The sequence below is a fragment of the Centropristis striata genome, chromosome 10 (assembly GCF_030273125.1).
Source record: "Centropristis striata isolate RG_2023a ecotype Rhode Island chromosome 10, C.striata_1.0, whole genome shotgun sequence".
NCBI classification, from domain to species: Eukaryota; Metazoa; Chordata; class Actinopteri; order Perciformes; family Serranidae; genus Centropristis; species Centropristis striata.
The window spans coordinates 19,597,505-19,622,644 of record NC_081526.1 but is presented as its reverse complement, the minus strand read 5'-3'; the positions used below and the strand labels follow the sequence as shown (position 1 = coordinate 19,622,644).

The following is a 25,140-nucleotide window of genomic DNA, read 5'->3' as shown; positions in this document are numbered from 1 at the left end:
TTGAACCAAAACCAAAACGTCCTACCTGCTTACACAAACAGACCCAGGATATAATATGGTTAAATAATAACAAAACAAGCATAGTTAAATTAATGTGAAATGCTGTCATGATAAATAGGGACAAACATACAACTGGTAAGACAGTAGAACATGTGGTAACAGCGTGTCCTGAGTATGAAAGGGAGAGGGAAAGGATGAAGGTAGAGTTGCAGAAGGCAGAAGGCAGGGAAAGAGGAGAACATTTCAAAAATATAATTGAAGGTGGGAAATCTAGAGAAGGGAGGAAAATCTTATCCTTCTGAGATGTCTTGCCACAACTGGACTAATTCAAAGAATATAACAGAAGGAAAGTTTGAAAGAAGTTAAGTCTAGCAGATGGCGGTAAATGCAACGAAAAGGATGCCAACTGCCAATAAACACCAAAGAAGAACAAGAAAAAAACTTCAGATAGGGGGCGCCATGGGGCGTGAATGAGATATTGAGCGTCTAAAACTCATGAAGAAGAAAACGAAAACGCTTCCGGTAAAAAAAGCGGAAAAGGCGCTTAAATCAAAAAGTTTTTCTGCTACATAGAAGGTAAACAAACGGCTCGCTAGGTTGTGTAATAGTAGCCTTTTCTTTACATTTATACATCTTTTAGACTCTCATCTGAAATGGAGCCAACAGAACGGTTCTTTGCCAAACTGAAGAAGCTGGCGGTGACTTTAGAGTCAGAAACTGCGAAGTTCCAGCACTGCTTTGAGAAGCGCAACAGCGACGGTGACAGCGGTGAGTGACACACCGACAAACAAGCCTGATGTCCGGTGTTACGGATTAAGTAGTGACCGTATTATCTGGAGACCTTCAGCTCAACGTGATTGCTTAATGATGCTACCTATACACCAGAAGACTTTGAAAAGATTCGGAAAAGACTCCCGAAAAACAGCTCACACCTGCTCACATCTAAAAATCTCACACTGAGATTTTACTGAGAATGTGAATCTTGCAGGGTAACTATTTACAAGACTACAACTAGATTATTTTAGCATTTTCCTATCATGCATTTTTTCCCCATCATGCTCTTAGTAAAAACTTACAAATGGAGGAGAAGCAGCTTTTGGCTACAGCTGTCTGGTTTGTGCAGTGGTTTGTGTTGGAAAAAAAAGAAGACGCCTCAAAATGCCCCCTTCAAAAAGCTGAAAAGGGGTTTTTCTGACATAAAAAGTTGACTATTTTACAGTAAAAATAGATATAAGGAAGAATTAAGTAAGAATTAAAATTTTAGAGATGAATTCATGATATACATTTATGTCCTATTTAATTATAATGAAAGTCGCTGATTGACAGGGTCATCAGTTAAACCATGTCACTTACCGCTGGTTACGTTAACAATGTGTAAATTGTTTAGCTAGTTTTAATACAAGTCCCCTTTTCATTACAGAAACTACAGCAAAAGCCATGCGAGCATATCACCAGCTGAATTGTGATGTTGGGAACCTGAAGGTATGTTGTGATGAAAACTGTGCACCAATCTCTCTATTTTAAGGTAGCGACGTGTTACCTTTATTATGTATCATATTCCCAGCAGCCTTTAATACACCAAACATCAGTGTTAGGTGTAGGTATTGTGGGTTTTTTTCAAATGAATTGCCATCCTCTGACATGACTGTTGATGACAGTTGGTGGTATCAAACTCATTTAATAACCATTTAATGAAAGATGACCCTTTATATATATGTATGTATGTATATATGTATGTGTATATATGTGTGTGTGTGTGTGTGTGTGTGTGTGTGTGTGTGTGTGTATATATATATATATATATATATATATATATATTTGTAAAATAAAGTGTCCTTTTATGAATGTTTTCTAACCATTTTAGATCTGATTGTATCCTATTAATATTTTCTGTTTTTTTAAATTGGAGCAATAGCCAATAAGTTTCCCCCTAAGAACAACTTTGCACGCATCCCAAAGGATTGGTGGAGATACTTCTCCATTATCATTTTCATCAAGATACTCTTTTAATGTCCTTCCTTATTTGCTGCCTACTTTGGTTCAAAATCTATGTGTTTGGCCTGTTAACTTTTAAAAGAAGCACAGTGATGCGGTCTGGTCTGTTACAGGGGCAGATCCAGGGTCATGTTTCTCAGCTGAGAGCACAGGAGAATGAGGTCAGCAGCTTCATTATGGCCTGCAGAGTGATGGAGCAGAGCATCGCTAAAGATGTCCAGACGCTGGCAGCACATTGGGAAAAATACGGCTATCAAGGTCGCCCGGACACCAAGAGACCAACAAGTAAGTAATCACTGTAGCTGTGTTGTTGGGAGTAAAACATATTTTAATATTATTATGGACACATTATTATTTTCTGCAGTGCATGCTGTCAAAATTATTGTTTTTTCCTCTTACACAGGGGCTAGAGGTCAGGACTCAGAGGCTGAAGATGAAGAAGCAGATGAGAATGAAACTAAATCAGCAGAAGACGAAGAGAGCCAGGAGGAGGCTGGAGATAATCCCTCCGCATCACCTTCCATGGTGGGACCTCAGCCCTCCACTGACAGGATGCGAACCCCGCAGCTCGCTGACTTCGGCCTGTCGGAGCTGCAGCTGAAAAGAACTCTGACTGCGGCGGAGTGGTGCGCTGAGGTTCCCCCTATGCCTGAGATGAACCTTCCTCACCCCTCACTCAACCCCCCCGCATCACCAGCCATGCCCTTGACCCCCAAATGTGCCCTGCGGATGGATGATGATGAGCTTCTCACACCTCAGATGTCTGACTTTGGCATTACAGAGCGCACCGTGTGTCTGAACAACGACTTTACTATGGATCTGTTTCGGAAGAATGTTGAAAAGCCCCAGAGGTAGAACATAATGAGCTTTATATAATGTAGATGGTGTATGACCTTTACCAGCAGTATGCAGGATTTGCAGCAGGACTTCTAGAGATCTTTAAAATCAATAGTCCTGGCTTATTATAGCTTTATGAGTGTCCTCTTCTTTGACAGACCATCACAAGACATGCCTGCAGCACCAGTGAATGCTCTAATGGAGAGTCTGCACACAAAAGGTATGAAACTCTTAAGAGCTCCCTCCTATTTTCTTAAATTTAAGACTTTAACTTCTATCTTTAATTGAACTTTGCATTTTTTGTGGAGGTGTGAGGCAGGTTTTACCTTACAGGAATCACAGATTTTTATTTCTGTTCTTCTGCTCTATCTCTGACACCTTTTTTTTCCTATATTTATTCAGTTTTGTCAAGGACCACTTTGGTTGTTAATGGTGATCTTCGGGCAGCCACAAATAAATAAATGCATATAAAACCCTGCAGTGTGTCTCTCTCTTTCAGTGTAATACCAGAAAACATTAGAGAAAGATCTCTATCTAGTTGATAAATTGCACATGGTGCCATTCTCTCAGAAAGGATAAAAAATAGAAATGCTAAATATAATACTTTGGCAACTGTTAATTTACCTGGGTGAAACACCCAAGTAAAGTCAGTGTGGAAAACACAGTGGATCCCCTCGAAGTGTCTATAGTGAGATTTCTGGTTCCTTTTGGATTTGAATGCATAAGAGGCACAGGACAAGTACAGAGCAACATCACTTCTACTAATACATTTACAAGAAAGCCACCATCTTTATTCCCTTAGATAACAGAAAGCTCCAAAATTATGTTTTGCTGTCCCCTTACATTGTTCTTATTGTCTCCAGCGCAGACCCTGCTGTCCCCAGAGCCACCTGTGTTCTGCACCCCGGGGTTCAAGATCAAAAAGACAAACGGTCACTGCTCTCCACCTGCGCAAAGTAATGGTGACCCTGAATCCCCTGATCGCCCTGAAAACCTGCCGACTACACCGGAGGTCCCAACGTTTCAAACTCCACACATGAATCGACTGGTCAGCTCCAAAAAGGTAGAAAGGATTAGTTAATGAACATTCAATCAATAGTTATTAATGTCTTTATAACCTCATTCAGACTGTCAAACACAAAAGCTTTCAGCTCAGATGTTTTGCATTTGTTTACAGGGTGCACAGCAGCCTGAACCAATCAACATGCAAGGTGATGATGACCTCCACACCTTCGAACTTCCATCATCTAGTACTGCAGCAACCGGCTCCAAACGCCCCTGGGAATACAATGTGCCCGAGATCTCCGTGCTGGGCGGGGAGGACAAGCAGATGCCAGAGATGCCGAACCTGGAGTCTGTTTTGGGGAATTCTTTACAAACTGTAAGTCCCAAAGGAAGCTTTGTTTTTTGTTATTTTTTTCTTCTAGCCACAGGTCATATTCACACCTGTATCCTACATATTTGTCGTAGATTAGTTAAACTCTGTCCATTAGATTGAAGCGGATTTGCTTTCTTTCCAGTCAAAACCTTAAATTCACGTTTAAACAATTATTTGGTTTGAGGGACAGACTGACAAATCACCAGATCAGTGCAATTTAATGTGCTTTTTTAATACAGTATTTAATTTTAGGTTGAGGTCCTCTAGGTTATTGATTTGTCTTAATTGTATTTTGAGAAGGTTTGTACTCCAGTTAGTAAAAAAGTAACGTCAAAATCACTTTGCACTGATGATACAATGACCATAGCAATGATGGAAAATTTGTATTGCATGTAATCCCCTACTGACCATAAAACTGTAGCCTGGGTATACCCATACTGCCTTGCACGCTCAAATTTAATTTCGAACCTCCAGGCGGTCTGGCAACCAGGGCAGTTTCTTAGCCCTGTTTTAGGGATCCAATCACAGAGTGGAGAGGGACGGCAAGACGATGACACGTACTACTCGGCACTTGGAGCTTGTAGTTTTCTTACTGATCCAACATGGCTGCTGCAAACTCTCTTTAGCTGTAGATGTGTTTTAAATAGTTTAGAGTGAAAGGCGAAAGGTCTCTCGGCGGCTCCGCTGTCCCCCGGCGGTCTCACCGGTGACTAGCGCCGCTACGAGCCGGCGGTCTCGCCTGTGATCTGGCTACGAGCCGGGGGACAGCGGAGCCACCGAGAGACCCGCAGCAGCTTGTTTATTGCCCATAAAATCAGTGGATGTGTGTGGCTGAATGACATGAGGGGGAATAAAGCGTGAAAATAAATCTTGCAGAAAGCGAGAACTGGAGAAGCAACGCAGCAAGCAACACTCTCTCACAGACACACACACAACAAACATCCATTTCTGTCGCTCTACTACGTCATCTGGTATAACTGATACGATTGGCTAAGAGCTACCTACAGACGCTTTTGATAGACATTCTAAGCGCCCAATAAACGGCTCCGGAGGATCGTAAACCACACCTCCTCTATGGAGAAATGAATGGCTGGTTTCCAGACCAAATCTCATTTGAGATTTGTCTGGTGTTAGCCAGGCTAATAAAACTGTACATTTTGTGATGAAAATTATAAACCTAGTATTGCAAAATATTCTGTCACAAACAAAAACGTTTGTAAACAACACGAATAAAACAAATTGTAACACTTGGAACAGCAACACAGAACAGCAAATGTCACAAATGATAAAAATTCACAATCTGTTTTTTGTTTTTTTTTGCTCAATAAAAAAAGAAGTGCATTGTCTTGTATTATCAATATTCTGTATTTTACTGAAAGATCCATTGTTAAGGCTTTAGAGCCGTCTAATGGCAGAAATGGAATATCATACAACTGTTTTCATCAGGGTATAATATCCTGAAAGGAGATTACTACTCTTGGTACATTTAATATATATATGTTTTATATTGAAAAAGATGACCTGGAGCCTCTTTGTTTGATGTTTCCTGCCTTTTTACCCGGCTCATGTTTCCCTCCAGAGAAGTGCTAAAATGCCAAAGAAGACTATGGATCATATACAGGTGACCAAGGAGCCCACTGTCAAAAATCTGGAGCTCGATGGACCCACCCAGGAGTTCAGCCTGGGGACACCTCGCATCAGGATGGACTACCAAGACCCCAGCACCCCGGAGATGCCCGACCTCAGCTCTGTTACACAGGACATCTGCAAAGTAAGTTCAATTTAAGTAAACTGCTGACAATTATCTGTACTTTAAGATTTTCTAGGCTGAGACCTACAAACTAAGTTTTATCTTATGCCCAAATGATTAAAAACAGACTTTTAGATTTGTTTGACATATTATCCAGAGCATCAAAAACAAATGTATATTATGCATATATGTAATATAATACCCTCCTGCCATGTTCTTCTGCTGTGAATGAATGATTTCTGTTTTGTGTTGAAGCTTATGGCTCAGCCTCCATTAAAGAAGACTGCGCTGGCGGTTGTGCACCCAGAAACTAATAAAAACAGGTAAACTCAGGAAATCTTTACTCATTTTTCCCAACTAATGGTGCAGATCTGACAGCTGCTGGGTAAAAAGAAAAGAGGTTATTAATGTATCATTTGTATATATATTTGGGGTTTTAGGGGTGATTGATGTTATTTCCTTGCTTGATTTATGCCATCCTGGTATCACTGATGCTTGTATTTTTTTTTTTTTTTTTTAATCAAGATTTTAATTGCAACATGTCCTCTTCTCAGTATTGGAAGTCTGTCTGAGGTGACAGAGTACGAGTTTTATTCTTTACCCTCGTATCTGATGAGGCAGATGACTCTGAACAGCCTCAACCGGACGATCAACAACATCAACAGATTCACAGCAGAGAATCGAGGTCAGTGTGACAGCACAACTTGAGCTATGTTATATATTTTGAGTTTAAATTTAAAGAAATCTGTGATTTTTTTTTTTTTCTCAATGTAACACTCCTTTTTAGTTGGTCTCTTGTCAATGAAGTGCTATAACCTTTAACCCCTGCAGTTGCTCTAACTTTTGGGGAATCACAGTCAAATCTTTTCTATTTCTCTTCGATTCAATAACAGCCATAATGACAAAACATAATTTCAAATATAAAATCTCAAAAGAAAAACCTACTGCATTCTATTTAGTGACTACTGTAGTAATCATTGCCAAATTTTGCCTCTAAAAACATAAATGAAGGCTCTTTCAGTTTATGTGCTCTAAACTATTTTGTCTGATTTCACTGGGAATTGGATCTGGTGTCAGGCATCAAGATATACCACGGAGAACATTTAAAACTATGGAATTATTGGAACACATTTCAGAATCCCAATTAATCAATATTAAAGTATATAGCCCTGAAATGGTGTCTTTTTTAATTGTTATTTAACCATGAGACGGATACCCCCCTTGTTTGCTGTTTACTTCATTGTAAAAACCTCATTTAAAAAGTACATTAAAAAAAAAGTTTTTAGAACATAGAGACCAAAAGTTTTTTTTAATTTCAGTTTAAGGAAAACAAATCTCTAAGCCACATATAGCTGAAATATGGTTTTATTCTAGCAGTATACTGGCAGAAGCTTGGAACCTATTATGAGCACTTTTCAGACTTCTCTGTTCTGTGTCGCCCTCTGCAGGAAGACAGACAGACTTTCGGATGGAGGAGCTGAATAGGATTTGCTGTGTTGGAGCTAAGCTCCCTATATACATCCTCTGTCTGACCGAGCTCAACAAGCTAGAGCACATTAGAGGAACCAAGAACACATCGGAGTACAAACTGTGCACACAAAACTAAAGGTTGATTGGATACATTACACCTTATCAGATTTGGACACAACACTATATCTTCTTCCATATTTCAGAGATTCTTGTCTGTTTATGGATGGCTAGTCAATAAGTTGTACTTATGTGTTATTGTTCTGGGTATAAACTGTGTATATAAAAAATGAATAAAGACTTTGCATACATAATATGGAAATCGGCTTTTAAATGGCAAACAAAGTGACAGGAAATTCAGGTTGGGTATGTTAAATAAAGTTGTTTTTTTTAAGAACACATAAAAGATGGAAAAGATATGCCTGAGGTACATAATTGTATATGATTCAAATATTATTTTGGGTCTTCTTTTGCATTTCTGTTTTTTAGCTTGACTAAAGAATTGTAATAAAGGTGAATCTCCATTAGAAATAACTGAAAGTTTGTTTTTATGGTTGGTGAATTTTCCCAATTTTGAAATGCATTTTTGTCCATTGATTAAGTTGCAAAATAAATGTAAATATAACAACCATAAAGCACAACCATTTGACCCGTTGGCTTTTTAAAAAAAAAGTCTAAAATCAGTCTAAAATATTTTAGAATACATATAATGGAAAAATAAGTAAAAATTGTCTTTGTGTAGACCATGGACATAATTACCATTCAGTTTTTCATATATTTTTTCTTTTTTTAATTCAACATTTATATTCTATAGTATGCTCTTAAAATGTTATTACTAGATTTTTTTTAAAAATCGATTTTTAAATTCTTTATTTATTTAGAACATCTAACATACCAATATTCGTTCTCCAGTCTGATTATTTGGTTGAAAGGGTAAGTTATTCAGAACCCGCAAAGCAAATTTTAAAATTAAATTCAGCACCAATACTCTTTGACAATAACTGGTAATTAAAGACTTTTAAATTCAGCTATAACCCATAAGAATCCAGACCCATTTATCCTTGAAGGAAAGCCTAGGGCACCAAATGGGCTAGAGTCGGCCCTGGATAAGACAATTATAACTCATCTTTATTCAGAAGTTTATGAGCTAAACTGTTAACTGTTTCTAGAAACCCGTTATTGCGGTTGCAGTGTCGCGTGAGTTAAGAGCATATTTCAGTGACGTCATCCGAGGATGGACCAATTAGATCGCAGAATGCAAACGATCGTTGATGACGGTTTTACAGTTTTTTTCCCAGCCTCTCTTCGTCCACCATTTTGGGAGTCAAAACAGCCAACAAATAGCAGCGCACACCTCCACGCTTTCTCCCCGTGGCCTTACTATGGTTCACACATGTGTGGTGGCCGGCTGCAGGAACAGAAGGACACCGGGCACCACCTTATCTTTCTACCGTTTCCCCCGGGACCCCGAGAGGAAGCAGCGCTGGATAGCTGCCGTGAACCGAGAGGGCTGGGTACCGAACGACGGCAGCCGGCTGTGTAGTACTCACTTCATCTCAGGTAAGATCAGTCGAATTTGTAGTACTCACTTCATCTCAGGTAAGATCAGTCGAATTTGTAGTACTCACTTCATTTCAGGTAAAATCAGTCGGCTGTGTAGTACTCACTTCATCTCAGGTAAGGTCAGTCAAATTTGTAGCACTCACTTCATCTCAGGTGAGATCAGTCGGCTGTGTAGTACTCACTTCATCTAAGGTAAGGTCAGCACACGGAAACAACAAGTACCACCACTGTTTGTTTAATCCAGCTCCGATAGATCATGCAGGAGTACATTGAAGGAAATAATCTCCTCATACTCAAAACGCATTTTCATTAGTTTTGATGTCAGCGGATCTTAATATTTCTAACGATTTCGGGTGTTTTTACATTTTGTGGTGTAATCACAATGTGTGACGTTCAGGTAATTATTTTATCATGTTTTCTTCCTGATCGATTTATTTATCAATTTAGAATAGCTAATAGTTTATTCTTAGTAGCAAGGCCGGCTCTACGCTGGGGCAGGAGGGGGCTGAGCCCCCTTAAATAAATGTCTTGCCCCCTCAAATCAAAATTTTAGAAGTTGAGAAAGCACATTTTAATTTACTCACAAAGTAAATATACATTACAATTTGAATAAATTATCGGCAGTAGCAGAAAAATCTGCCAAAAAAGGGACACTAGATACACGATTGTTGGTTGAAATCTGGATGAAGGATGTTTTATTTTATTTTTATTTTTCAGCCTCGTGCACATAAAGAGCAAATTAAATTTGTTTAATTCTATAAATGTTTACTGAGGCAATAAATCAAGTGAGAAGTTTATTCACATTCTTCCTGACTTTCATACCAACAAACTTCTTTTTGCAGCCAATAGTGTCGCCCCCTGCTGGACATAATATGTTCAAGATAGTTCTGTAGTGGCTTCACTTCAGAGACACAAGGTTGCTGCTTTATTTAAACCCGATTTATGGGCCCATGAATATAAAACATCTCAATGACTTGTGCCAGTTTTGTTTTATTGTTGTGTATACAGCAACTGACCATAAATCAGTTGTTGAGTTAGTTTCATCAGGAAAGGCCCTATATTTTCCAACCCACGAGAAAGTTCATTAGACAGATCCTGAACCTAAATATGTTTGTCTAGTTTTGTGTCAGATTTTTCACCGCATTGCCATTCACAACATCCTCTTCCTCCACATGCAGGTAAACAGGTGAAGAATCCACGTTCGCCAGATTATGTTCCTTCTGTCTTCACGGCTGCTCCCTTATCCCCAGAGATGAAGGAGCCGGGTGCCTTGGAGATCCTGGACAAGCAGGAGGCACGCGTGGAGGCCGCTAACGCCTTGTTGTTCCTGCAGGGCCAGGGCCAGGGCCGGTCTGTGGTCCGGGAGCGGGTCCAGGAGGAGCATCCTGAAGAGAAGGAGCAGGAGGCTGCCGTGGAGGAAAGTGCGTCCTCTTCCCTCAGCACCGATGAAGAAGACGAGGATGACGACGATGAATCCATGAGCGACAGCAAGAAAGGAAAGTTTGCTCAGACGTCTGATGCCTCGGTTAACTTTGAAGACGTTCTGAAAGCCCTGAAGAAGGAGAACCAGATCCTCAGGGAGTCTGTGGACAAAATGTCTCTCTCTGAGAACTCGTTGAGGAACGATGCGGAGAAAGTAAAGTTTTACACCGGTTTACCAAACTATTTTGTCCTGGAGACGGTCATGTGGCTTCTGGCGCCTCACATGGACGGGATGAAAACTGTGAAGCTCTCCAAGTTCCAGCAGCTGCTGCTGACACTGATGAGACTCCGTCTGGACCTCCGCAACCAGGACCTGGCCTACCGCTTTGGTGTTAAAGTCGGCACAGTGACCAGAACGGTGCACCAGATGGTGAACATCATGTCCTCCACTCTGGTGCCAACCGCTGTCTTCTGGCCCTCCAGAGCCGAGCTCCGGAAAAACCTCCCGGCAGCTCTGCGCACCTCGCATCCCGACTGTGCTGTCATCGTAGACTGTTTCGTGGTGCCCTTTGAGGAGCCGGTTTCCCGGGGCAGCCAGCAGCAGCAGAGGGTGGCGGCGAGCTCTCAGGGGGGCCGGATAAGTTATAATGTGTTAAAATATCTGATTGGTGTGGCGCCGCAAGGCGTCGTCACCTTCGTCTCGAGGGGCGTGCTGGGAAATGTCAGCGACAAAAGCCTTGCGGAGGGCTGCGGGCTTCTCTGCAAGCTCCTCCCAGGTGACGTTGTGTTGGCGAGTCGTGATCTTAACATTGCAGACTCTGTGGCTGCCCGTGGAGCCTTGTTTAAAATTGCTGGCAGCTACCAAGAAGGGACACTCGGGACCTCTGAGTGCTTGCCACAGGCCGATACTTCCTCTGAGACAATGAGCGTGCACAGGCATGTGGAGAGGGTGATCTCCATGGTGAAGCAGAGGTACGCCATGCTAACAGGCCCTGTTGAGAGCCCCTTTACCACAGTCTCTGAGCGCACCTCAAACCTCTCAACCTTTGATAAGATTGTGCAAGTTGCTTGTGCCTTAAACAACCTGTGCATCTCTGCTGCTCCACTAGAGTGATCCGTACAGAAATGCCTCGCACTCCTTAGTGCTGGTCACTTAAGTTCCCTTTACTGCTTCGGACCTTATTCCACATTTTCCCACTGCATCCCAGAGTCAACACTACAGGACAAATATATAAAACTTATTTATTCCTGTCCACTTTAATTTACACTTTCAGTGGATGTGACTCCCTGTTATTAAGGTCAGTTTCTGTTTGGAAATAAGAGCAAATCAAGAAACCTTATTGCTAAGATGTGATGTCATCAAAGGGATACTTCATGTGCAAAATTACCATTTCTATATCAATCACTCACCCTGTTTTACCTGGAATTCTTGGAGGGAAAGTCGGTCTCATGCCTCCATGGTTAACAGAGAATCCAAAATTGTTGATGAATTTATGAAAATGAAACCTTTAAGAAAAGCAAAACTTTATCAAAACGTCTGTTTACAGACTTTCCCACAGCCCCTCCAGTATGAACCAACACCTGGACAGAGTTGTTAAAGTTTTGCAAATGCTTAATTGTGACTGTTATCTTTTCAAAGTTAGGGATATGCTTGACTTTGAATATACAGTCACTGCAACATTCAACATTATAGCTCTACTTTCTTTGCAATCAGTCTGCTGAGAAACTTTGCATGCAAACTATTATTAAAAATCTTAGGTTGTTAGATTTTTCTTTTATCATAGGTTTTATTCGCACAGCAAAATAACTTAAAAGGCCATACTGAAACAACTATTCATATTCATAGAAACCTTATACAAAGTCCTCACCTAATAAAGAAGCATAAATCCCTGTATTTAACAGATCACAAAACATGATATCACCATATTGAAGTATATTAAGATCTTCTTACCGTTAGGTTCAATTCAACAAGAATAATTCACAGTGGAGGCATGTGAAAAAGTTTTCTTTGATGATTTGAAGGAGTAATTGATACACAAACGAGGATTTTGCAGGTGAAATATTCCTTTAACTTATGCAACTCAACTGCAAAGGATGTTTTTTTTTATTTAGGCTTCGAATGACAACCATGTGAGTAAAAGTACCTTTAAATCTATTTTTCGTCATCCGTTTGTAAATATGAGGCATATGAAGTGCAGTTTGACTGGTGTCAAATGTTCCTCCTCAACAAATGTTACAGCAGCTGATTGATTTGTCCCTCTGCTGCAGGAAGTGGATTTGTTGTTTATCCAGCCGTTATGTTGCTTCCCTGCTTATATATCAGGTACAGTGAACACAATACAGATATAAAACAGGTTAATAATGCAGCTCTCCTGTCTGTTTGAGTCAAGAAACATGTCATGGTTAATGAGGGTTTTGAGGGGTTACCTTTTTTTGGCAATTTCACAGGTGTTTGTCTGCCAGTTACATTTAATAACAATATAATATAATCATTACATGACCTGACACAGACAAACATGCCACCCACAGACAAATGAATCCCCATACAGCCAGAGTCTAATGTTGTTTATCATTTCCAGGGTTATTTTTAACAATAGCCATCAGGTCTGACTGTACAGGACTTTACTGGTTTTGATGCTTTTTACACAAAATAAACACGCGCCCTGCAGAAATATTGAGCTGCTGGGTGGTACAAATAACTGGAACGGACCAAAAACATAAATAGTGTTCACCACATGTCAGGAATAATTACAATACAGCACTTATTGACTGGTAGGCCAGCTGGATGCTTCAATGATTAGCAATGATGTCACTATTTACCACACTGGGGTGTGAACATTACATTTTTATTTAATACAAAGCCAGAGATTTCTAAAATATGTGTTTGTGTTAGTCTAACATCTCAAAACACGATTATATGTGGCCTGAAATTAAGTGCCATTCTACAAAAGTTAAATGCATTCACAGAGAAAAAATTTAAAGAAGTTTTATGGGGGTAAAAATCTGGACATTTTTTTTGGCCTTAACCTAGATCAGTGGTTTTGTAGCCTAAATTCAACAAATCTGCATTTTTTTTGCAAACCGTATGTGTATGTATAACTACGTGTGTGTTCTGTTCTGTCCCACGAACCGCCAAACGTTTTGACCAACACTCGTATGAGTGGTAATGGGTGGTATTGACAAATAAACTCTTCTGTCATTGAGGTTGGAGATCTTCTGCAGCTCTTCATAGACACACTGAATCAAAGTATCATTACAAGTGATTAAAAGAGATTTATTATTTATTCTCCTACAAGTGAACTGTTGTTAGCGATCAGTGCCGTGTTAGCAGCACGTCAGCACGTTGGAGAGTTTAATTTGTGACACTTTAATTCTCAACAACTTTGTTCAAGTGTGTTCTAATTGATTGTAACTGTGTTGGACCCTGAGCACACACCACAGAGACGTTTCTGTTAGCTGGAGACTACTTTGTAACAAAGGTTAAACAGCCATTAAAATGCTTTTTAGTAGTTTATCAGCTAAGATATGGGCTCATCTAGTCAAATAAACTGAAACTTATGATTTTAAGGCGAGGCACTACAGGCAAAAACATGTTTTTTTCATGCATTGGTCAGTTTTGAGGTTAAGAGCTATTTTTCTCTATTCTTCTTTCAGAATAGTGGAAAGGAAATATCCGGAACAAGGTGTATATTTTGTAGATTTCTCTTAAATTCACTAAAAGTTAGCGATGAAATATTGAATCTAAATCATAGCAACAATATATATATATATATATATATATATATATATATCATCCTCAAATAGTAATTTCCTCTTAGAATGTATAACATAAATTACAGGCCGTTTTCTCCAAAATTAGTTTTTCTCATGCTCTGAGCCATAAATCTTCAGCTCCACTTACAGACACCAAACTTACCAGTTTTATTTCTAACTATATTCTGAACGTTTTTACAGAGGGGTTTGTCTATATATCATTCATACCCTGATTTATAGAACATTTGTTCCTAAAAACACGACGAAACTTCATTTAACATGGCTTTTGACAGTATTTTCTTTATGAAATTTATTTATGAAACCATAAAAGGAGATATCCCAATATCCCTCTGTAAAATAATTTGAATCTAATATATCAACAAAATAATAACTTTGAGATTAGCTATCTAATGTTCAGGTTAATATCCTAGAAATATATGCAAATGATTTAATGAGTTAACATTTGCATATCTAAACATACAATTTCAGAAAACTTGTAATGCAAAAATATTGTCTTAATGTAAATAACAAACTGGGGAAGTTTCATGGTGGTATCTGTAAGTTAAAAAAAGATATCCTATTAACTGTAGTGTCTGCCCTTAAACATCTAAAGACAAGGTCCACACTCTGCTAATTTAAATGCTTCTTCAGTTGTCCTGCATTGCTGGTGCCTTAGTTTGTAAACCTGGTACTGCTGTTTTTTTATAAATATTTATTTTTGCATCATACGATACACTCCTCATTGGTTACTAAATAGCATAAACAATCAGCACCCCTTATTATTCACTAGGATTATCTGTGTACAGTCAGAAATATTCTCATTCGTTTTTATGTTTCATGCTCTTCACCCTTCTACCATTTAATGTCTATGAATTTCAAATGATGTCAAGTAATTATACAAAGATGATCCTTTAAGTTTTGAGGGTTTGTGCTTTGGCTCTGGGCCCAAAATCAGTCGGAAAATGTTATTTTAACATGATGGAAAGTGTGATTCAACAGCCAAAGTGGAATGTGCCTTCCTGGATGTCCCCTCCTCTTGACGGCTGTTGTGTTTCTCATGTGCTTGTAATGTCTGTTAATGTTGTTCTGAAGGACATCAAACTAATTTTCCTTTTACCTTTTGGTTTCTTTGTGTTATTTGGTGTTGAGATGGTACTCTCAGTTTTTTAAATCATTGTTAAAGCGGAGAGTTTGAGCTTTCTGAAGTGGAGTCATATGAGGTATTATCCATAGTAAGTGTTTCACCTACAGTTGCTGGCAGTCAGCACAACCTATTTTAGAAAAAAAATATCTTTGTTTAAGAGAACTCAATATTTTGAATATTGTCACTGCTTTACCTTGGCATCTGACAGTCCTTTTCACCAGGGAATCTATTCTGTCTTCAAGCCACCAGACTCCATTAATAAATGGTCATTTTAATTTGCAGAACACAGAAGGCTGTTGGTCTACAGCTGCTTCGATCAGTTAGTTTGTTTGTGTTATTTTGTGACTTTGGTGAATCCGAACTAAGCCTTTAAAACACAGACGTCGCACAATAACACAAACAAACTAAACGATTGGAACAGTGGTAGACAAGAAACTCCTGTGGTAAAGGTAAAATTACTGTTTTTGTCAATGGAGTCTGGTGGCTTGAAGAGAGATACATTAGGGCTGGGCGATATGGCCAAATGTTTCTATCCTGATTCAATTTCACATCTCAATTATGGTGTATATCATGTTTAAGCATATTTTCTAGTGAATTAATAAATAGTCAGAATGAAATAATCACATGGTACTCCATACTCCCTCCAGCTTACTCCTATGTGCATGGAAAAGTTTGCCCTAACGCAGTTCAGCCTCTGTTTTTGGACATTGTGATAGAAACAATCTATCAAAAATAACACAGTATAACAAAATGTACCAATATTTTTTTTTACATAATTCTGATGTTATATGCTGTCACATGACCCAGCCCTACCTCATGTCAACGTAAACAGAGCTGTCTGACTGTAAGGTAAAGCAGTGAAAATATGCTTTATATAGCGTTATACTGAAACTGAAATTAGTTTGTTTGAGGTTTTTCTTTTGCTGGCTAAAATTGAATTAATAGTGTCTTTCTCAACAGCTGTAGCAGTACATCTTTCATATCAATAATCCTGCTTATTTTTGGGGTCATGCTGGCCATCATCTAACTTTTTAAAAATCTGAACCATCCCTTTAATGTTAAATATCCGCTCAGTTTTCTGTTTTGTCTTGGATTTTTTCTTATGATTTTCCTTTCTGGAGTAAACTTTTCGACTAGACAGCAGAGTTGTTGCTACACTGAGAGTAATATTGTCAAAGTAGGAGTAAAATGCTTCTTTTCTTGAATACTAGAAGACTGTTATGAGGTGAGACCTGGCAAATAAGAGTGTTAAAAACAGTTAATGGCTGAATGTTTATGAATTGAATCTCAGTTTTTCATTTAAGTTTTATAAATTGTGATTCTTCCACTAAATGGCACTTTTCCTTTCAATCCTTCTCTGAAATAAACAGCTTCCAGGCTCACACACAGATTCATGTCCATGACTTTTCTGTATGTTATCTCACACCTCACAGCACACCTGTCATCACGCTGTTTTCCTTCCATGAAGGCTTTCAGTTCTTCTTCATTATTACCTCTGTGACAGAAAAATTAAAAGGTTGGGGAAAGCAACAGCCTTATTATGTGTTGTGTTATATGTGTGTACAGATATTTATGCGTGTGTGTTATCCCTCTTTTTGTGTCCATGTGTTTAACTTTCTAATAACTGCTCATGGAGTAAAAGGCCTTTTATTTGCGTTCGCACTGATTCATCTGTAAAGATTCCTTCCTTCAAGGCCAGAGAGGAGTGACTGAGTAATGTACTGATATTTTTTTGATTTATCAAAAGGCAGAAATGCTTTGCAGGAAGCCCCTCCTAGACTCTGTGCGGTCAGAGAGGAAGCAAACATGAGACCTCTCACTTCGCTGCTTTTTTAAAGTCATTGTGGAGAATCTGGAGATTTTAGACTTTGGCGCCCCCTGGTGGTACACAGTACTGCAAGCTGTAGTGGCATCAGAACAGCTTGAAAGATGATTTAATTATTGTATTACTACATAAACACATAATTGCTTTAAATGTGCTGCACATGTTATATATGGGAATTTGTTTTCATTATCAACATCCACTCTTGGAAATTTAGCAATAAAATGGTATGATTGCAAATGTTAATTCATTTAATTAAAACTTTTATTCCTGACCTTTCTTCCTCAGATGAACAATTGAAAACAATGTGTTTTTGACAGTTATTTTTGTTTAAATAAAAGTTAATGACTTTGGCAATATTCACACATGACTAGGCTACATGTTTTAACAAATTGAAGGATTGTTAAGGCTTTCTTTTTGTAGGCTATAAAAGTTCAAAGTTAAACAAATAAAGCAACTTTTAGCTTTGACATTACAGCTGAGACTGACCAAGATGGTGCAAGGGAGCTCATAATTTCATTAGTATTTCCATTTCATGCAACTTTCTACTTCTACTTAACTACATTTTGTTGTACATGGTATACTTTTACCCCACTAGATTTAGCCGACAGCTTTAGTTACTTTTAAATTTTTAATTAATTTCACTTACATACGTATCTGAATACCATTAAAACAAAACATTTAGTGAGAGGATTTTCTTTGTCTTGTATTTATTTTTTGTGGATTTTGTCTTCAATTTTTTTTAGTTGATCCTGTCTTATGATTTTATTATTTATTTTTTTATGATTAAACTTTTATTGAGTTTTTAATTTTTTTACAAGACCAAACTAACAACCAATTAAAAAAAAGAAAAAAGGGGCAAAATTAAGATACACAATCTTATGATAATAAAACATAAAAGTAAAAACAATAAAATAAAAAAAAGTACATAAGGAGTCCAAGACAGGTAATATTAATCCATGCTCAATATGTCAAACTGTCTTAACAGGAGACAATTATTATTTTGTTATTTTTAGTGTATCAAGTCTTATTTTTTCCTTGTGTCCTGTCTAACAGACGATCTTTGATCCGTGCTGACGTGCGTCGGTCCGTCACGTGACCTGAGGAATGTTAACAATGCAGCGAGTGTCCAACTTTGTGCTGCATTTCTGCTCCTGCCTGCAGTCCGCGGAGAAAATGGAGGCTCATTTCAACATATTTACCCTCTTTCTCCGTCTCTTCTAAGCTCTACGCTCCTTCCTCCGCGCTCACAAACCGAGAGACGGACTTTTAAAAGTCGTCGTTTGACGGATTTACCCTCCAATCTGAGTTATTCTCGCCGCTTCCATCACATGGTAAATTGAGACTAAAGTTTTTTTGGGGAGGGGAGTGGTGGTGTAAACTTATTTCCACGACTTGTTGCTGAGGAAAAAGTTCCGTCATGGGTGTGTTAAAGTGAGGAGAATGTAGAAAGCGGTTCTTTTCTATTTGTTTTGGTTGTTTTCTTTGGGGGTTAACAGTCATTTCTGCAGAGGAATGTTCTGGTGTCAGCCCCCAGCCCCGAGCAGCCTGCTGGGATACAGTCAGGAAGGCCACAGGACGGTAAAACAGGCTTTCAGAAACTCTTCATACGCAGACTCCAGCCTGTAACGGGTTAAAGCTTCGGCACAGCAGTGAAGATTAACTTTTAGATAGAAAAGTCTGTTTTTAGACATCATCCCCTGCTGCTAATTTAAAGGCAGGGCTAAAACTGCCATGTTTTTGTTTCAGACCCCCAACTTTGTGGGGTCCAAATTCCATGTTCAATTTAAAGAAGTAGGTTTGATTTGTATATCAGACTGTCCTGCATTTAGTTTAGTTTTGTTGTATGAGTTAATGTAGAAGACCCAGCTTCAGATTTGCATTTATTTCAGTGTTGTAGTGGAGTTTCTGCATGCACAACTCTCAAAATTCACCTTAAAACTATTGGGTTGTTTTATATTTTTCACTCCTATAAAAGGCCCAAACTCCATGTAAGGGAGTTAATGTTTCAGCTACTGTTCAGCTATAGATTTGATTTGCATTTATTTTAGTCTTTCAGTGGAGTTTTTGCATGAATAACTTTAAAATAATAAGCTGTGACGTGGTGAAAATTAGGCACCAAAGATACACAAAGATCTCCTAAGTCAGCCTAAAATTATTTGGTTATTTTATATTTTTCATTTCTGTAACTCCATGTTAGAGGCCGCTCAGTTAAAGTTATAGGCATGATTTGTGTATTAGCACATATTGCGTTTATTTCTGTGTTATGGTTGTGTTTCTTCATGCAAAACTCTCCAAATTCATCCTAAAATTATTGGGTAGTTTTATATTTTCACAGGGTAGAAAATTGTCATGTTTTTGTGGCAGTTCCCTAACTTGGGGACCAAACTCCATGTTAGGGACCACTGAGTTAAATTTTAGCTACTCAGCTGTTTTATTGTGTATCAGAACATCCTGCATTTAGTTCAGTGTTTTAGTGGATTGAAATGTCATGTAATGCGGAGAATTACAATCTACAACGACATGACACAATGTGTCACATACAATGACACAAATATCTTCAAATTCACCCTATTATGATTGGATCATGCAATATTTTTCACAGGGTAAAAACAGCCATATTTCTACTGCAGACCTTAAAGTTGAGATCTTCCTCCAAATTCACCCTAAAATTATTGTGTTATTTTATTATTCACAAGGTAAAAAATTGTCATGTTTTTGCTGCAGACCCACAACTGAGGATCTTCTATAAGGGCCCACATGTTCATGTTAGGGCCACTGCGTTAAACTAAGAAGGGCCACTGCGTTAAACTAAGAAGATCCAGGAGCTATTCAGCTATAGATTTGTATTTATTTCAGTGTTATAGTTGAGATTCTGTATGCAGAACTTTACAATAACACAGCTGTGACATGGAAAAAAAACAGAGAGATAAATATCTCCAAGTTCACCATAAAATTATTGGATTATTTTATATTTTTCACAGGGAGAAATATTATCTGAATCTGTTGGGATAAAGGAGGGAAACAAAGGAGAAAAAATGCTTCGGATGTTTGTATATCATTTGCTATTTTTATTTTATTTCAAGCCTAAAGGCCTGCATAGTCTGGCACTGATGCAACCATGTGTTTCATTCAGGTGTGCTACTACTACTACTACTACAACTACTACTACTACTACCACACACACACACACACACACACACATACAGTCTCTCTTTCTGTTTGACACACTTCTATGGCTTCTGCCAGCAGTTTTTTTGTTCTTATCTGTCCAGGTGTTTGATTTGTTGAAGTCACCTGGCAGCCGGCTCCTCTGAATGCTGAGCAGCAAACCAAATCACAACACCCGGGTTTATTTAGATACTTTCTGTTCATCTGAGGGAGCAGTGAAGACTTTGGGAGTCACATTTTCTGATGATGTGTGGGAGGCTTCAGTTTTAAGAATTCATTCGTCATGCATATGCATCAGACAGTTTGTTACAGTTTAAGGGAATACATTGACTTAATTTAAGATGAAGCAGATTAGCAAACAAGCCACGAGGCCTGTTAGGATAACTATTTTTGTTAGATGATATAATGTTCCAGAAGTATTTCTGATAAAATTGCAATACATGCCTCTGATATAATGCTGATATAACAGGATTACAATGCAAGTGTGTTCTCAGAGAGCAATGAACTTTTAATTCTTAATGTTCACACATGAATATGAAAAAAAACTCCTCAATAAATAAAACAGAGCAGATATGACAGTAAAACATGTCATGATAAGTATAATATGGATTTATCGTATGAGATATGGATATGGATATGACGATGATAATTTTGTCTGATCTCAGTATCTCCTGTTGTGTTTACATGCAGGTTTGTTTACTTAATAATGGCAGCAACTTTTGCCAACATGATGTTATCTATGCTATACTTATTATTAGACCTGAGTGCAATGAACATAATAAAACACAATTTCTACTGTGTTTTTTCTTAATTTTTTTTTTCACATTCATGTGAGAGTATTCTTAAAAATGACGATTGAACTGCTCTTTGAAAGGGTGTAATTGCATTAGAATCCTGTTATATTATTCTATCTGGCCTTAAAAGTACAATAATATTGTTTATCGTAATCTCTGATCCTGACAGGCCTATTTGTGTTGTGTTGCAGGTAAATACTGCTAGAGAAGTTAAATAAAAAGAGTCAAAATAGACATGTTATGTTCTTCCTGAGGTGGGAGGTCACATTTTGAAGCATTTAGTCCTGTTTGACTTGGTGCTGGTGCAGCAGTGTGTCGTCAGGTAGCGGGCCACAGCTGGTTTCAGCCTATCAGGCAGCGCAGAGGGAATCTGTCAGGGAAGGAACACAGGATGACTGCAGTGGGAAATCACCAGCCGACTGTAAACAGATGCTGGCAGATGCTGATGTTGGCTGCGGCTGTTTGAGCTGTGTGGTGTTTTTTATTGAGCACCAGTAGGTAGCGAGGAAAAAAAAAAACAATGGCAACAGTGTTTTGTAAATTTGGTGCTTGATGGAATTTGGGATGAGAACAACACAGAGTCCACAAGATGTAAACCCTGGCTCTGCTGCTGCTGATGAGACGACTAACTACTTTTGGGTTTTAATTCGTTAAGCTTTCTTTAGTAGTTTAGTCATTTTTTAAAATGTTTTTTTTTAACTTATTTCCAAGAAGCAAAATGAGCACATTTCTAAGGGAAGCCCCCCAAACTTCCCAGGAGGAGTTACCTCATTAGCTTTCATTTTCCACTGACCGATGCATGCTCTCTTTTTCAAATGCTGTAAGTTTCACTCAAATGTTTAAGGGAGTTGCATCCTTTCCCCTCCTTCATTGTCTGTCTTTTTGTCTGTCTGTCAAGAATTTTTTTTTGGGGGGGGGGGATTGTCTATCTTGACTTGACTTGAGCTTGAATTTTAAAAAAAAAGTACTTTGCAAAAACTTTAAGACTTTAAGATGTATGCAAGTCAATTTATTCCATGAGGTTTTTTTAAGTGAAATTTTTGGATATTTTTGTGATTTTGTCTTTAATTTTTAAGACATTACTGGCTTTTTTTACTATTGTCCCATTGCAGATTTTTAATCTATTTTTTAATTAAATAATTTGACAATATTCAAGACTTTAGGACTCAGTATGAGACAAAATGACACGTTAAATTATTATTTATTTTTTTGGAGGGCAGGTTTTTCTAGCATTTAGCGTACATATTTTTGCAACATTTCTTACTATTTTCAGGTCAAGTGTGATCCAATTTAGAGTCAGAGGTTTAAAACTCTTAGGTATGTATTGTTGCAGGTTAGGGTCAAGTATGTGTGTGTTTGTGGAAGTGTATGAGTTGTGGTTTACAGCAGAGCAATGCAGTTTTTTTTCTGGCGAACTTGAAAATTGGACTTGCCCCAACGTCATCCTATTTCCAGACAAAGATCCTCCATATATCTTGTTTTTTTGGTTTATTTTGGTCAGCATAGAGTGTCCCAGACTGTCCCATGATTCACGGCGGTACAAGTTTACTTGTAGTTACTTGTGGAATGGAATGCTCATTGGTTGGACATGGCGCCTAAAGCATCACAGGAATGGAGACAAGAGATCCCAGAGATGGGGCAACATTTATGCAGCTTGGCGGCCATGTCCCCGCCTTATCCCACCACCAACCAATATTAAAAAAACTGTTTTTGTCTGTACAAAGTTTTATCTGCATAAACAGTGAGGGCTGTGTCCTTCTTAGAAATGGCCCAAAGGGATGGAGTCTGTCAGGGAGGAGGTGGTGGGTGCTGAAGTTCACGGTTTCTTATGTTTGGAATCTCTGGTGTGAAGGCCATGAGACCAGTTTACTGGAAAAATGCTCTGGGCGATATGGTTAAGATTGTTATTCATCAGAAATTATCTACAGAATTTAACAACTTGGTAAATGCATGCCTTTTTATGAACAGTGGGACACTTTTTGGCTTTACATAAGAACAAAGTCTTCACATGTGGCACTGTAAACTCCCATTTAAAGAGACAATGTTTACTATAAGGTCTATGTCATCATGACTCAACAATTTAAAGTTTGTCAGAGAAATCATGTTATTTATGTCAGTTTTTGCTGGTGGAAAGCTCTAAATACTGAAATCTAGCCAGCTTCATTCAGAGTAGAAGAAACTACTATGATATGTACTTTTATTTAACAAAACGTTTGTTTTCTGTTCATTCATGTTAGGCGCTATGAAAAACAATTGCTGGAAAACCTCGCTGTTTTTCACACATTTTGTTGGCTAAAATGTTGGTGGCATTGTTTATAAATAAAATCGAAACTATTGTATGATATATGGACATGAAAGTGACTGTTTGTTTGTTTTCTGACCTCAGTAAGTAAATATGGATAATTTGTTCAAAATTCAGCAATGACGGACTACAATCGTCTCTTCACAAATGTTGCTCCTGGCTTGTGAGCTTACATTGGCATCCGAACACGACATGTGCAACAAGTCAAAATTTGTGCCACTCGTCTTGATGGCGATGGACGGAGATTATGTTCATGTTAACACTGAACTTAAGATGTAAATTTTACACTAGCCCATATGGGTCACATTGCAGTTATACAAAGCAAATCAACTGATAAATGATACACGTTTTCATTAGTCTTGAAGAGGTGGTGCTGCTCTGGGACCAGTTTTCCTGGCTGAGAGCTGGTTATTTGGCTGGAAAATTGAAGGAACTGGTTTGAGATTAGGCACCGGCTTACAACTGGCCCTCGAACTGCTTTGGTGGAAAAGTGGTAATAGATTGAGGTTGTATCAGGAAACAGTCACAAATGAGCAAATGGAAGTGGATATTTGGTTACAGGCATGTGCCCTTAAACTACTAATTCCTTAAACTGCTAATTATCTGCAGTGTTTGGAGAAGGTTTGATCCAAATCAATGCACTAAAGTTTTTTAGACCTTGTGCCACTGTTGTGATTAAGATGAACCTTCACAGTACTTCCTACTGTTGCTGTTTTTCTAACAATTAAGCTGACTCTCACTGGTGAAACAGACATTCACAGGTTAAACTGACTACAAACACATTTTAAAATGATTGATCACAGCCCCGGGCGTGGTATGAGCACTGAAATGTGTTCTGCTTGTATAAAATAACAAATTTGTCTGAGGAAATGCCTTCCACCCATCAATTATTTTAATGTGTCAGGATAATTGTGGATGACACACTTAGGTTGAATTCTTCCACTAATCTTGCTGCCGATCAGACTTTTTGAATCACAACCAGATCAATTAAAGGCTGATTGCTTAACAAAATGGTTGGAATCGCAGACAAGATTTTTTAAAACCACAGCTGTGTCGAAACCTGCCAGGATGTGATTGTGTCTGGCAGTTTGTTCTCCGTGTAGGTAACAAACCAGATCTGGTATCTTGAGACTTCACCTCCCAGCCTAACGGAAATCTTTCTCTGGCTGAGGAAGATATTAAGTCGCACAGTTGGACAGGAAACCAACCTGCCTTTCAATTTTAAGGGTCTCCTGTCAGGAGGTATCGCTTGGCTGCTAAAGTGAGACTTTAATTTAGTGGATCCCAAATGAAATGGGAAGAAAAAAACATTGTAAGTGAAACAAAGCCAAACAACAAGTGGTGATAAGTGAATCCAAAAATGAAAGTTTTCCTCTCTGTTAATCATCAGGGATGTTCCCTCGGTGAGATTTCATCACTCACAGTCAAACTCATTAACTTAGAGGTGCAAACATTTAATAATCCTCCTTTTGTTGTAGAATAAAATCTTTTCTGCTGAATGACGAGTATGTCACGTATTCTAACAGTCAAAAAGAAAAAATGTATGATATTGGCCACATGTGATCTAAAATAGTCCACTTCTTTATTTCAACAAAAATTTACCTACCAAGATACTGCAGCTTTGATTGATGGGACTAACTTTTGAATTATTTGACCAAAATAAACCAAGGCAAAAAAAAGGCAGTTAATTATCTTTATTTGCCATTTCCCTTTTCCCTTTTTTTAACCACTCTTGCAGCGTC

At 38.4% G+C, this 25,140-nt stretch overlaps 3 protein-coding genes across 3 annotated transcripts in view; all 3 read left to right on the top strand.

The window, feature by feature from the left end:
* The first annotated feature begins 588 nt into the window (after positions 1-588).
* ska3 (spindle and kinetochore associated complex subunit 3) lies at positions 589-7,741 on the top strand. Its single transcript, XM_059343079.1, has 11 exons — positions 589-768; positions 1,421-1,482; positions 2,109-2,280; positions 2,399-2,846; positions 2,991-3,052; positions 3,696-3,895; positions 4,010-4,213; positions 5,790-5,981; positions 6,216-6,283; positions 6,515-6,645; positions 7,409-7,741. The coding sequence occupies exons 1-11, from the start codon at positions 654-656 to the stop codon at positions 7,564-7,566; spliced, it is 1,812 nt and encodes a 603-aa protein (XP_059199062.1). The 5' UTR covers positions 589-653; the 3' UTR covers positions 7,567-7,741.
* A 1,002-nt stretch (positions 7,742-8,743) lies between these two features.
* On the top strand, positions 8,744-16,688 carry LOC131979429 (uncharacterized). Its single transcript, XM_059343399.1, has 2 exons — positions 8,744-8,987; positions 10,169-16,688. Exons 1-2 carry the CDS (start codon positions 8,810-8,812, stop codon positions 11,524-11,526), a joined length of 1,536 nt encoding a protein of 511 aa, XP_059199382.1. The 5' UTR covers positions 8,744-8,809; the 3' UTR covers positions 11,527-16,688.
* Positions 16,689-18,224: 1,536 nt separating this feature from the next.
* Positions 18,225-25,140, top strand: part of lats2 (large tumor suppressor kinase 2) — a 31,009-nt gene continuing 24,093 nt past the window's right edge. The window contains exon 1 of the mRNA XM_059342420.1: positions 18,225-18,465. The gene's annotated coding sequence lies outside the window, so the exon portion shown is untranslated. The remainder of the gene's footprint in view (positions 18,466-25,140) is intronic.